We start from the raw sequence: 15450 nt of genomic DNA, 5'->3' as shown, positions 1-15450 counted from the left end.
ATGCATGGTAAACGTCTCTCCAAGTCAGCCACACAAGTTGGATACTCTTCAACCTCTTCAACAGATAGCAAGGAATCACACTTCTTCCTTATCTAAAACTCATGTGTAACTTAGTTTTGAATTTCAAATGTAATAAGATGATATGTAACCAACCTCATCTTGTAATCTCTATATAATGAAGTCCATACCTCACTCATCATTAATTGAGTTGAGTTTATACAATCTATGTTTACAATCCTAGCTTAAATTCTTTCATGGTATCAGAGCCTTGGCAGTAGCTTCCAATCCAGTCTATCAGGCTCGTATGCGTCATGTGGAAGTTGATTATCATTATGTTAGAGAAAAAGTAATTCGCAAAGAACTAGTTGTGGGATATGTTTCTTCCGTTGACCAACTCGCGGATCTCTTAACCAAGGGTTTGTCCACAGCTCGTTTTAGTTATCTCATCTCCAAGCTTCCTGTTTGTCAACGTCCACTCAGCTTGCGGGGGCGTGATAAACCAACTATTCAAGATATCTCTCCACGTCCGAAATGCATGGTAAACGTCTCTCCAAGTCAGCCACACAAGTTGGATACTCTTCAACCTCTTCAACAGATAGCAAGGAATCACACTTCTTCCTTATCTAAAACTCATGTGTAACTTAGTTTTGAATTTCAAATGTAATCAGATGATATGTAACCAACCTCATCTTGTAATCTCTATATAATGAAGTCCATACCTCACTCATCATTAATTGAGTTGAGTTTATACAATCTATGTTTACAATCCTAGCTTAAATTCTTTCATTATAAACATACGGTAACACAAAAGCTTTGGCATATATGAATAGTTGCTTGCACCAATTTTTGTTCCAACTATGTTTTCCGGCGTAATACAATCACACAGAGAGCTCTGCAGTTTTCAGGTTTGCGGCCTGCAGATTCACGATACTGTATTCTTCTTCATAGAAAGGTAAATCTGGGGAAAAATACACATGAAGTACCAAACCAAACTAAATATTATCTACCTTGCAATTATATTATTACGTTATTTGAATCGTGAAAGTACACACCCATGATGAAAAAAATAGGGTCTAAAAACATGAATAAGATTTACAACGTCTATAAACATGATCTTTTATTTCTTTCTCTCCTTAAAGTAGCAGCCTTGATCAGACGTTCCCCGTGCATCCAACGTCCCTACGTATGTAGACCATATACAAATAAGATATATCAGTAAAAACTGCTGTAAATTAATTACCTAGTAAGGTGGAGGAGGCCGACCCCAATGTGGTGGTGGCGGTCTGTGGGGGTCTGAGTAAGGCGGTGGAGGAGGACCAGGTGGCGGAGGGCCTGGTGGGTAATACGGTGGGGGTGGAGTACCAGGTGGGTGGTGGTGGATTGGTGGTGGAGGTGGAGGATGGAATTCCAGATGGGGAGGTGGAGGTGGAGGAAAGAATTCCCGAGGCGGCGGTGGAGGTGGTGGACCTGGTGGATGCCCATGGTGGTGAGGAGGAGGGGGAGGTGGTGGTGCAAATGGGTCGGGTGGTGGTGGTCCTGGCGGATGCCTACGGAATGCCATTTTCTTTTGAAATTTTGGTTGCAAGCGAAGATAATTGACGAGAGAAATGGACAGTTATATAAAGATATACAGTCGGTTTGTTAATTCACTAGAAAGAAGTTTTTAGACAATCATATAAGACTGGTAGTTGGAAGACTGGTAGCCAGAAAACGCGTTTCGGTTATGTTCCATTGTTCCCTTCACTTAGATTTTTCTAGGGCTGAGCATTTAAAAAAAAAAAAAAAAAAAAAAAAAAAAAACCGATTGCACCTCCGAACCGCATTGACGGTTTGGTATGGTTTGGTTTGGTTTATTTATTTTTTATTTTATTAAATTTTCGATGGTTAAACCAAATCACACCGATTGTAATCGGTTTGACAATTAGTTCTAAAAATTCTTAGGATGCAGTTAACTAGACCAACCCGCCTATATTTAATTTTATTTTTTAATCATAATTAATACATGTAATAATATAAATGGTTAGTTATTTGCGAGTTACAGTGTTTCCACCATATGAAAACAAAACTTGATTAGTTTAAGAGTTCCTTTCGAGAAGAACATGGGCACCATTTGGAGAGCTAAGTCTATAAGGCATTACAATATATAGCTAAATGTACTCTCTGTAAGATCATTATCTTAATACAAGATTCTTTCTTTTTCCTCAAGTCTAATGCTTTCTCTCTCTAAAATCTCTCACAGTTATACATTATTGCAACAATCTTTGTTGTTTTACATTGTATCAATCGTTGGAAAAGCTTAGCTGTTGCTTTGGTGCTAACATTGGGCTGCTTCATTTGTGTTTTCCTTAATTAGCAATCACTCATATTGGTGCTATGCTATGTAGCTTTTGGAAGAGAAGTTTATTATGTATTTTTGTCTTCATAGAAACCGAGAACCAATCCAAACCAACCCGGCACATTCGGTTAATTGATTTGATTGGTTTTAGACCTAACTTGGTCAGTTTTGGTTTGCAATTTTGACCAACCCGCACCCACCCCTAGATTTTTTCCACACATGTACATACTTAGTAAAGTTGACACGTAATCACTATGATTAATTGTGGATCCGTCATTCGTGTCATATTTTCTTTTTATATTGTTTTCGTGACATACTCGACATCTTAACGGGTTGTGTCGTATAACACTTGCCAACACTTGCTAATCTATTTTTGAAATAATGTTTTTTAATAGCTTTTTAATTAATGTAGAAGTGTGAAATATATATATATATAGAGAGAGAGAGAGAGAGAGAGAGAGAGAGAGACACACACACACACACACACACACACACACAAATGTTCTTGGTGACAAGCTCTACAATTTTTGTGAAGAGGTCAACTCCAAAATTCGCCACTGTAATCCTATAAACCATAGATTTAAATTTAATCGTTGACTGTTGTTTTCGTTTACTCTCCATTTTCTCATCGAATTTCGTTTTTTCATTTTTTTTTAATTTTAGAAAATACGATCGAATTTCGTTTTTTCATTTTTTTTATTTTAGAAAATACGATCTTTTATCAAATGCAGAAAGATGAACAGTTCGAATAGTTGATATCATGGTCAAATTTTTACGGTTAGTGAAAAAATATTGCTCATAATTGATAAAGTCCCTAGAAATTATATATGTAACACGACTCATATTTCAGTTAACTGTAAACATCGGGACGTGATATTAACAATCTAAATAGTTCATTTTTCTGCATTAGCTAAATCATGTTTTCAAAAAAGAAAATTTGAAAAATGAAATATGGTGAGAAGAATAGAGCATAAATAACAATTGACGGTTAAAATATAAATCTAGGGTTTATGAATTATGGTGTTGGATTTCGGAGTTAACTCCTTCATGACAGTTGTAAAACTTGTCATTACAAGCAATAATATATATATATATATATATATATATATATATATATTTTTTTTTTTTTTTTTTGTTTTATTATTTACATTTTTCGCACCTCTATACATAAATTATTATTATTTTTGCACTCAAACAAAAAAAACTATTCATGAGGGTTTGGAGGGTTTTAATATTCTAAACGACGATGTAACCATTGTCAAAGTGTAGATAGTGCAACCACGAGTGTTTATATATATATTTTTCACAGTTTTTCAACTTGTACATTAATTATTATGAATTTTTATTTATTTTAAACTCCCTTTAAAACACTATTCATGAGGGCTTGTAGGGTTTTAAAAAAGTCAAATGACGAGGATGCGATTACGATCGTTTTTCATATTTTACTTTATTTTTCACACTTGTAATTGAATTTTGATGAAATTTTTAATGTGCTTTGGTATTTTTAAATTGCTTTGCATTTTTAATGTATATTGGAAATTTTTAATCTCACTCATGTTAGATTTAGTACTATAGCTATTGTAGTAGCTAGTAAGGTTTTTTTAGTAGTTTAAAATTATTAAGAGGTTGAAACGGGCGGTTACCCGTGTGGAAATTATTAAGAACTCATTAATAACGGGTCTTAACGGATGATCAGATAATGACTCAATTAGTTATCTTGTTGACCTGAAATCCGTTATTTTTGTCTTGTGTTAACATGTTGTGCAAGAAATTATTAGGTCTAATTAATTGTAGTATATGCTTTTGGATTATAATGGTATTTATAAAGAAATCAGATTCTAATTAGGCATTATGATTAGATGTGCTATATATTGGGCTCATATTTTGAAGACTTGTTGACTCTTAATATTATAAAAGGATTGAAACAATAGAAGAGTAAAGTACTACACGCTAAAGTTGAGGTCAACGAGTCCTTAAAATGTGGGTTAAGTCTATATCACATCAGCACTTAACTTTTAATTAAACGCTAAAATTGATAAAGAAGTTAAATTAGTGTAATACAGAAATCTCAAGGTGTAAAATGCAAAAATTAAACTTAGTGGCTTATTGTACAAATGACCTCCACACCTTGGAGTATAAAGTGCAATTAACCCTTTAAATTAATTAAATAAGGTAGGCATTGATCCTATCGTGTGTACATACAGATAATTCATGAAGCTTACATGGACACATGCACTTTATTTCTTATACATAATGCTAACAATACTAACTAGTATACTGTTTGAGGCGAGCCTGTGAGGTGATATTAAGGTGGCGGGGGACGACCATGTGGCCCTGGCGGTGGAGGAGGCCCTGGTGGAAGTGGAGAGCGAGGTCCCGGTGGTGGAGCAGGAGCTCCTGGTGGTGGTGGAGGAGCAAAAGGATCAGGAGGCGGTGGTCTTGGTGGTGGCGGACCTGGTGGTGGAGGAGCAAAAGGATCAGGAGGCGGTGGTTGTCCTGGTGGATGATGGTGAGGCATTCTTACAAGCCCTATTTGGTGAGGAATTGATTGTAGGGTGACAACTGATAGAGTACGTTTCAGTTTGGAATTGGCACCACAAAACTTACTTATAAACGTGGTGATAGAAGGGTGTAGAAAATGTACGGTCAGAAGATTAGAGACTGGTAGTTTGGACTAATGGATGGGCGGTTAGGTCGATTTTATCAATCTAGATGCTTAGAAACGTAAACGGATAGAAGTGTTGGTTGATTGATAGATTGTTTAGTGCTTGCTTAGTTTCTAAGTATTTTTTGTATTTGAATTGTTTTTTTATTGGTCCATTGTATTTGAATTGTTGAGCTGTAAATCAAAGTTCAACTTTAGTCTAATAGGACGGATGTAAGGTGTGGATTAGGAGATAATTTTTAGTGTGACCGTCACATTGGATGGTACACCACGTGTTACTGTACAAATTGTGAGATATATGTGTTAAAAAGTTAATAACTTAAAAATATAAAAATTTCCATCACTTATATAAAAACATATAGTGTACCATCCGTGTTCCGGTCACAATGAAAAATTTCTCCTGGATTAGATGTCTTATTATGTGGCTTATAAGCCATTGGATTGCCATGTGTCAAAATTACTTGAGCTGATATAATAAAAAGACAACCGACCCTGTTCTTTTCTGAAACATCATCAACAGCTCATATTAGTTCAATCAATAATCATGAACCTTGGAGAATTGTTTGATTTAAAATTAAAGGATATGGGCCAGTTGACAAACTTCCTTGGTCTTCATATTCAATACAAAGACAATGGTCATCTGTTCGTGAACTAAACAAAATATGCAAGAGAGTTGCTTAAGAAGGCTGGAATGGAGAACTGTAAACATGCACCCAACTTCATCTAAACCACATACTTAATTGCTTGTTTCAGAATGACCTCCTCTCTCGGATCTAAGTTTACAGAAATTTGTTGGGTGCCCTTCAATATCAAACATTTTTAAGACCTGATATGTCACACTTTGTCAACATATTTATCAACCTACAAATGCACACTTCTTTCCAGTTAATAGAATCTTGAGATATCTTTGGAAACATTATAGACTATGGATTGACTTATAAATCCTCATTTGATAATACCACTTCAGCATATTCAGACTCTAATTGGGTTGCTGACATTAACAAATGAAGGTTTGCAACAAGTTATGTGATTTTTTCTTGACAATCTAAAAAGCAATTATCTGTGTCTAGGAGTTCTACTAAAGTAGAATATAAGGCATTAACTCACTGTGTTGTAGATGTATGTCAGATAAGATCAATTTTGAAAGACTTGCATGTATACATTCATTCTCCTCCTATCTCCTCCTATCTCCTCCTATCTTTCATTGTGACAATCTCCCGCTCTAAATTATCACTTTGTTGGATAAAAGGTCCAAAAAGTTGATCTTTTTATAACTATATTCCTATACAAAAGAGTAGGTTGTGGATAATTTGACAAGAATTTCACGGTCCAGTGTTTGTTCATCATAGCTACACTCTTAGCCATGAAACCCAGGCTAAGATTGAGGGGAGTAATAAGTGAGTAATGCGGTTGCTTAACAGTTAAGCAAATGTAAGAATGGTAATGAAAATCAGCTAAATTGCTTATTTCACTTGTTTCTCTATCCAATTTCTTCGATTCTCCGGTTCTTCTTCTCTTCTCAAAACGCTAGATTAAAATATAGCTATTACCTTTCATATGCATGTTGTTAAAATTGAAGGGTTTTTTAACTTTAACCCTTGAACAAAATTAAAATTTAATAAAAACTTGGTGTTATATTACATATTGATTGTAGTGGTTCAATGTGTACTTAATTCAAATATATATATATATATATATATATATATTTTTTTTTTTTGTTTTAATATTTAGCAAGGTTTTAAAATACGCTAGGTGCTAATCGGGTGGCGGGCTGGAGCCTAGCGCTTAGGTGGCTAGGTGGCGCCTTGGCAAACGCCTAGGCGGACTAGATGGATTTAAGTAAATCTATTATAATTCATATAAATAAGTGTCTCTTTATACTTAAAATATAGGGTAAACTGCGGTTTGACCTCCTAAACTATTACACCAGTTGAAATTGACCCCATGAACTAATTTTTTGGTAAATTAACCCTCTGAACTATTTAAAATCAACCAATTAACCCCTTGTCGTAGATTCCGTCCATTATTTCGTCAAATTCAAGGGCAAATTAGTCTTTTCATTATCATTCTTATTTGTAAGTTATAACCACTAATAAAATAATGACACATGGACACGAAATAATTCAAAAACTTATAGCATAATAAGAAACATAAAGAAATGAAACGTTTACATAAGGACCATTTCATATTGTCATTACACATTATTATGTGTCCACATGTCATAATTTTATTTGACACAAACCGATCAGGAATGTCTACCTGGACTCTGAATCGAGCTATACTGGCTGACACTAGAAGGGTGACGAAGCCATAATATGTAGTGATGTGAAAAATGTGAGTAAATTTAAACCTCAAAGTGCCTAAATGTAAAAGTGCACTAGTGACCGGGAATAAACCTATTTCACATGTGATGTCAGAGTATAAGTAAAGTACAATAAAAGTAAAATGAGAGTTATACCATTGAGGGTAATCTCCAATACCAAGATTTGCCAAGAATCCTCGTCAATACGATAGCTCAGCTACTAAAACCTGGAGGGGCGAAAAACAAGGGTGAGTGGGTCTAAAACTAAACTTTTGTAAAAACCTCTTCAAAAACATAATAACCCCTCGTTGTAAAACAAGTATAGTTTCCAAATATAACGTACTACGTATAGTATGAAAATACTTATCGTAAACAGTAAAATCGTCGAGGACGCAGTACTTCATAATACTTCGTAAGTAAACACATAACACTCGATAATCCCAATATCTCAAATAAATAAACATATACTAATAGGGGCTCATCGACGTATGTTGACACACGAGTTCATGCAGAGGTATTCTGACATGACCAGGACTGGGTGTAATAAGGACTTACGCTCTAGTACTACAATGACATGAAGACTGGCGCTATGGGCGTCACATATAAGTCCTAATTGCCTATAGCAATCTAGGATAGGACTGGCACCTATATTGGATCTAAAGTGAGTGCATGGTGTGATGTGAACATACACGTGAAGCCTGACCTTGGCTCGGGAGAGTTCAAACACTAGTGTAGCATGCATGATGAGTAGTAACATAAATATGATCATACTACGAAAACTTCGTAATTCACCACAATAAAATAATAATATTGTTGACCATAGGTATATTCATGGCATTACGTCAAAATATGCATAAACATGCGTCTTGTAGAATTTATGGTAATTTCATAAATTTCATCAATACTTTAATTCTTAAAAACGTTAGTCTAAACAAAGCTCATTTTAGAAAATTCTTTATCAATTATATAAATGGAAATTAAATAAATATATAATATTTTAAAAAACAAAGACCCACTCACAAATCATGTTGTTTAGTTGAACCCACCTCATGACATCGAGAGTCCTTCCGATGCGTTTCGCCTAGAAACAAAACTAATTACGTAAATAGGTAACGTACTAATGTATAAACGCGTTTCCGTACAAAGTACGGCTAATAAAGGAACTATTTTAAAATAGTCAAATTGCAGGGTTGACTTCTAGAGTTCAATTCGAGCTCGATTTTCAACCGAATTCAATGATTTAAAAACCAATGTGAAGCTAGAAATGTAGGGAACAAAACCATACCAAAGTGGGGCCATGTTAACATCGGTGTTGGCCCCAAAAAATGGCCTAAAGGTGGCTGGTTAGTCACTGGAAAACTGGTGAAAAATCATCTCAATGCGTATTCTGCATCAAATCGTCCCCTAAACTCATTTTTAAGGTTAAAACAACATAAGAGCTTCAAACTAAGAAGGATTTGAGGGTCTTGAGGCTCACATGGTCAGAGAAATGAGTGAACAATGATAAAAGTCACTGTGCAGTTCCATTTTTCCACTTGGGTGTTCTGAGCAAACTGGGTACAAGATTGGTGGTCTTCCGCAAGGTTGATGGTGATGATATGGTATTAGTTTGGTCGTGAGGTTTGCCGGAGTATGGCGAGGTGGTGGTGGTGCTACTCGATTCCGTTGTTTTTACAAAGCGAAGAGAGAGATAGTTTGAGGGAAAGAGAGAAAAGAGAGATGAAAGATGAAAGGGAGAGAAAGAGAAATGAGAGTTGAAAGAGAGAAAGGATCGGGAGATTAGGGGACACGGGGAAGATGGGTGATAATGGGTTGTGGGCCCCACTGGCTTACAAAGTAATTTCACAAAAGACAAAACAAAAAAAAATATCCCCGTGACGTGAAATTACCAAAATGCCTTTCACGTATGTAGTTTTGTAAAATTTTAACCGTAACTCCAAATTCACTTCTGCTTACGCCTACGCATTCGTACTATCAAGTACTTTAAGAATACTACAAAATAATAGCTCATACACGTCACTAAAAGATGGTCAACTAAAGTCAACAATCTTGCCTCAAGGGCAATTTTGTCAATTCATTCTTTTAAAATTAATAAAATCGTAAAATTAAGGACAATTTGTCACAATCTATCCACCTTAAAAAAATTTCATCCCCGAAATTTGAAATAACTTGCTATAAATAAAATACTTAAAAGATGGGAAGAAAAAAAAAAAAAATATATATATATATATATATATATATATATAAAGAAAAAATCAAGCAAGAGCGGTTGCATAAAAGAGAATGCTGTTCCGTCGCGATCGGATTGCAATGATTCCTCTTCATGCCTCCAAACTAAACTTTCCTTCTCCTTCAGTACAATACTATAAGATAATACCTTTATAAAAACATAAAGTAAAAAATAGCTATATAATAACGTAATGTCAAAATACGTATATAATAAAGTTAAAATAGTTGTACTAAAATCATAACCGAACGTAAAAAAATTTCACTTACGCACTCGTAGCATCACATACTTCGAAGATATGTGTGTAATATCTTTAGGTCAAGCCCAAACAATAGATAAGTAAGTAAATAAATAAATAAATAAAAATACTAACGTAGATGGGCCTAATTGTCCACTTACTTAACGAACCCAACGAATAAGTTATTGATACTATGGTCTGCAGCCCGCAATACCAACAACTCATTGTTGTCCTGATAAGTAAGTAACAAATTCCTGAGGGTGCAATATTATCATCTTGCCCCCATTGGGAAAGACGCATAAATCAACAGAATAACACCTCGATCACGCCCACGTACTACCCTTTCCGGTGACAATGTCAATAACACATAATTTTGCTACATCGTAATCTCGATCGTTTGAATACATGTTTGCAATACTCTCCTGTCAATAATGTACTATGCATAAAATCTCTATACAACGTCTCAACGGTGCCATACCCAAGTGATAGATTTGTTAGATTAGATATTAAATTAGAGAATTGGAAGGAAGAGGTGGTTGTAGCTTTGAAAAAGATGAAACGTAGAAAAGCAGTGGGCCCAGATGATATACCGATTGAAGTGTGGAAAGTCTTGGGAGAGACGGTTGTAGCATGGCTCACATACCTTTTCAACAGGATTTTGAAAATGAAGAAGATGTCAAATAAGTGGCGAAAGAGCACTTTGGTGCCTATCTACAAGAATAAGGGCAACGTACAAAATTGCATGAATTATAGGGGTATTAATCTAATGAGTCATACAATGAAGCTCTGGGAGAGAGTCATTGAGCATAGACTAAGGCAAGAGACACGGGTCTCGGACAACCAATTCAGGTTCATGCCAGGGCGCTCAACCATGGAGGCAATCTATCTCTTACAAAGATTGATGGAAAGATATAGAGATATGAAAAAAGATTTACACATGTTATTTATAGATTTGGAAAAAGCATATGATAGGGTCCCAAGAGACATTCTTTGGAGGATTTTAGAGAAGAAAAGAGTACAAGTAGCATATATCCAAGCTATAAAGGATATGTATGATGGAGTAAAGACTGCCGTAAGAACTCATGAAGGACAAACCAAAAGCTTCCCCATAACTATAGGGTTAAATCAAGGCTCATCTTTAAGTCCTAACCTTTTTGCATTGGTAATGAATGAATTAACGGGACATATTCAAGATTATATTCCTTGGTGTATGCTTTTCGTAGATGATATAGTGTTGATAGATGAAACTCAGGAGATGGTAAATGCGAAGCTCAACCTTTGGAGATAAGTGTTGGAATCTTAACGTCTTCGCCTAAGTCGATCAAAGACAAAATATATGGAGTGCAAGTTCAATGCAAATTGAGGCTCAAATGAGTTAAGGGTGAGGATCGGAGACCAAGAAGTACCAAAGAGCGACCGTTTTCGCTACCTAGGATCTATCTTGCAAAAGAATGGAGAATTAGTTGGAGACCTCAACCATAGAATACAAGTTGGATGGATGAAGTGGAAGAGTGTATCTGGCATGTTGTGTGACTGTCGTATGCCACTGAAGCTCAAGGGAAAATCTTATAGGATGGCAATAAGGCCGACGATGCTGTATGGCACGGAATGTTAGGTGGTGAAGCATCAACACGTACATAAAATGGGTGTAGCGAAGATGAGGATGGTTCGTTGGATATGTGGGCACACGAGAAAGGATAAGATTAGGAATGAGGATATCCGAGGTAAAGTAGGAGTAGCCGAAATTGAAGGAAAGATAAGAGAAAATCGGTTACGGTGGTTTGGACATGTGCAACGAAGACTTTGGAAGAGACTCTAAGAAAAGACTTAAGAGTACTTGGATCTAACGAAGGACTTGACACAAAACCAAGCGCAATAGTGTTCTAGGATTCATATAGCCGACCCCACTTAGTGGTAAAATGTTTTGTTGTTGTAGATATTAAATTCGAGAGCTAACGATATTCAAACCTACTTAGTGGTGCAATAGTAACACTCATCTCCATTACTATGGTAGATCGTTACTTGTAATTTATTAATTTTGTTTAACTTTATAATTAGTGCCTAAATATTCGTATCATAATATATTTTACTGACTAGTGTATTGAAATGTTCATATTTTAATATAGTATAAAAAATTTGGGGCACATAAGAACATATGCAAGAAGATCAATGGGTAATTCTGGTGGACTATGTCAGTCGAGTCGCCACCTGTAAATATTACGACTTATTGATCTAGAGCTAGCGTATCTTGGAGGAGGCTAAACCACTGGCCTACAAAACAATATGGGTTTCAAAATATGCGGCTACATATTTTGCAAGTAAGACTTGGACGTGTATTGGGCCCAACTAAACCGCCCTTATTATTTATATATTTTTGTTAATTAAACTTGAGAAATTTTTAGAAACAACTAGCTGCGATTGTCCGCACAACTATTACAGGTGGGGGTATGCCTTACTGGCCCGAAAATTTGAGTAGGGTTTAATGTGACCTCAATACGAGATGATAATGATTTTATCATCTTCTCGACTTAATTTTTTTTATATAATTTAGCACTTTAATATTCTGGTTAGACCATCTCTTAAAGATATAACAAATGCTAAGTGAAATGCCACGTTATAAAATTTGAAGGTAAATAGAAGCTCCAACTGATATGTCAATCCTATGTGGATTGATATATCTATCGTGTGCTGCCAATTTTGACATATGCGAAAATTTGATGTCAAAGTATTATTTTTTAAATGTTTTGTTGTGTGAATCCTAGTAATGCACCAATCATAAATTATGAAAATTAGTTTTATTTATTTGTTTTGAAGAGTGGGTCTTACAAATATTAATTGGATAAAAAAAAATATATGAGTTGGAGCACAAAAAAATTTGACATTACCACATAAATCTTCAAATTTACTTATGACATTTAATTTTAGACATTTGCATTGGAGATACTCTTAGTTGAAAATCTACACTAAAGGGCTCAATAGACCACATTTAATATTTGGGATGTGGTATCCACACACCTAATTTTATTTCTTACACATCTTTTTAATTTTAGGCCGTCAGATCAGATGAATTAAAGAAGATCAAATTACAAAAATTAATAAGGGATATGTGAGAAGTAAAAAAGGGTGTGTGGATAACACATCCCTAATATTTTTTATAGTGTCTTAGACGCCTATTACTCCAATTTGCATAGAAGGAAAAGGAGTTGAAATAAAAACCCAAACTTAATTGGGTCAAATTAAGTAGTAGAGTTAGCACCTAGACCCAAACCCGATGTGTGTTTGGGTACACCAAATGTAATAAAATAATTGATTGGAAACTCAAAAAATAAAAAATAAATATTCAACAAATTGTATTATAACACTTAGCGTACGGAGTTGTGTTCTCGGCACATTGAAATTTTTTTCCTAAATTTGGCTAGCATTCACATAGACCTCTTTAGTGGCTAAGTGGAATTCTCGTGATGTGTCTTTGCTATAATCGGTGTCTACATTTGGATTGCAATTATTATTTTTTTCTTATTGAGTTGAAACGATATTCTAAACTAATTTGCTCTAACACGAGGGGAGAGTATTTGAACGTCAAACATAGAGAACCCTAACTAATATGGCAATCCTCCACTTGTATAGGACTGCTAGATTTTATTTTTTTATTTTTTTATTTTTGCAATAATTTTTGGCATCGTATTTAATTATGCGCAAATTTTTTTTTTCTAGAATTGGTTTTAGTTAATTTTTGCTTATGTTAACTTCATTTTCTCTATGAACATTTCGACGCTAAAATAGAATAGAACTTGTTAGTCATATCTCTTAGCAATCAAGAATGTAAACAATCTGGTTCTAACATCAAGTGTCAATTGTTTATCCAAAACAAAAACATTAAGTTTTCCCAAAAAAAAAAAAAAAACACAGAAACAAAAACATTGAGTAGTATTTAGATTCATAGCAAAACAGCAAAGGGTAGAAGTACTTTCTTATTAAAGGATAGAAGTACTTTCTTATTTAAGTACAAAAGTGAAGTCCTTTAGAATTACACTCTTGGGACTTAGGAGTAGGTTAAACCCCGGATCTGCCTGTTGGCTTTGTTTTGTTACTTTCAGTTATCTTTTCGGTACTTGGTGCTTTGTTGCCTGGTCTGCGCGGTGGCATTGATTGGTGGATTGCTGATGGACCCTTGTGGTCTGTCTCTTGAGGGTTACTTGTATGGAACTAGTACACTGCTATGGCGGCATCTTGCGCCATACAAAGACTCGTGGATAAAGCTAACCCATGTTGAGTGGTATGGAATGTGATGATGTATCCGTGTCATACTTCTCATCTCTCCTTGATGCAGAAGATAAAGAACAAAAAAGGACAAAGTTATTGTCAACAGAGATAAATATAAAGAGGAGGCATAGGGCTGAAGATGTGATGACAGAAGCATAGAGAGCACAAATGAGTGAGATGCTGCCTTGTTCTTGCATTTCATCATATGTACTCTCTATCTTCTGTCATCAAAACCTAGCTAGCACTTCTGCTTCTCTATTTTTGGACCGACAGATATATGACATAATTTTGGGATCCAATAATCCCTATTATTTAATTAAGAATAAAAAAGAATATTTCCTTAATTTTATAATCAAAATTTCCTTTTTTATAATTAAGAGAAGGAGAAAGTAAACACATAACCAATTTAAACTGCAAATAGGATAAAGTGGGATAGTATTAAGAGTGCAATTTGGGTTAGGCCAATTTGAACCTGCTCATGTCCAATTCGATTTTAAACCTGAATAAGTGGGGTTTTTTTTTTAGTTATAACATGTCCGAACCCAACCCAATTTTAACCCATTCATTGATTGGGTTGAGTTAGGTTGATCATTTGCCTGTCCAGCCCCAACCCAGCCAGACTAACGAAATCCAATCTAACCAAATTGTAACCCATATTAATTAATGCTCATAGTACACCCAAGTGAGTGAGCCAAATCCAAAAACCAATGCCTTTTCTAATACTTTTTTTAATAAATTACCCTTTATAATAATTACTTAAGTTTTAAGAGAATAAGAGGCTTTGATTAGATTTGAATCCCATCCAGATCCAAATTGTGGGGATCCTAGGGATCCTCACATCTTAGCCATTCATCGTACATCGCGCATTCAGAAATCATTTGATTTTTTTTATTTAAAATTAAACACAAATGGTACTTGATGAAAACTGGCCGCACGATGTACGATGAATGACTAGGATGTAAGGATCCCTAGGATCCCCACAAAGAGGATTCGGAGAGGATCCTCATCCACTTTGATTAGTGAGCCCATATTCGTAGTCTCTAAATCCTAAAGCTTTATAGTAGATTGATTTATGAAATTAAAGTTAGCTAGCTTTGATGCTACTTGGCTTAATTTTTTTAGAAATTCTTGGAAACTAAGTTGTTACAAGATTAAACTTAAAAAAGTTGGGCAACCCGAACTCAACCCAAGTAAACCCTAACCCAATTAAACCCGAGCCCAAATGAACCCCAATGAAACCCAACCCGAACCCGAGCCCGAAGTGTAAAAGTTAGGTCAGGATTGGGTTAACTTTCCAACCCATCCAACCCGTCCGAGTTGCACCCCTAGATAGGAATTCAGCTATTATATATTTGAGGAAAGTAAAAAAAGGGGGAAATTCTCAATCATGCTGTTGTTGTGTAATGACTGAAAGGACTGA

The 15450-nt window shown here is 35.2% G+C and overlaps 1 protein-coding gene across 2 annotated transcripts; it reads right to left on the bottom strand.

Moving 5' to 3' along the window:
- Nucleotides 1–980: 980 nt before the first annotated feature.
- LOC137739849 (uncharacterized) lies at nt 981–4997 on the bottom strand. 2 transcript variants are annotated; one of them, XR_011069121.2, is made up of 2 exons: nt 4606–4997; nt 981–1179 (listed from the first exon to the last, which is right to left on the bottom strand). XR_011069121.2 is itself a non-coding variant. In XM_088699529.1 (2 exons), the coding sequence occupies exons 1-2, from the start codon at nt 1559–1561 to the stop codon at nt 1118–1120; spliced, it is 360 nt and encodes a 119-aa protein (XP_088555655.1). In that variant the 5' UTR covers nt 1562–1742; the 3' UTR covers nt 981–1117. The 2 variants fall into 2 exon arrangements, 1 of the variants encoding a protein (XP_088555655.1); XM_088699529.1 differs by lacking the exon at nt 4606–4997 and adding an exon at nt 1264–1742.
- Between the last annotated feature and the right edge of the window lie 10453 nt (nt 4998–15450).

This window comes from Pyrus communis, chromosome 9, assembly GCF_041283825.1.
Source record: "Pyrus communis isolate YQ-2024b chromosome 9, ASM4128382v1, whole genome shotgun sequence".
Lineage (NCBI taxonomy): Eukaryota > Viridiplantae > Streptophyta > Magnoliopsida > Rosales > Rosaceae > Pyrus > Pyrus communis.
This window is presented reverse-complemented; position numbering and strand designations above follow the sequence as displayed.

Excerpts from the sequence above, each read along its gene's own strand:
- LOC137739849 (XM_088699529.1), bottom strand. The coding sequence starts at position 1,561 with ATGGCATTCCGTAGGCATCCGCCAGGACCACCACCACCCGACCCATTT. Across the intron at positions 1,180-1,263 it reads ACCGCCACCACCACATTGGG|GGACGTTGGATGCACGGGGA; the intron begins GTCGGCCTCCTC and ends CTACATACGTAG.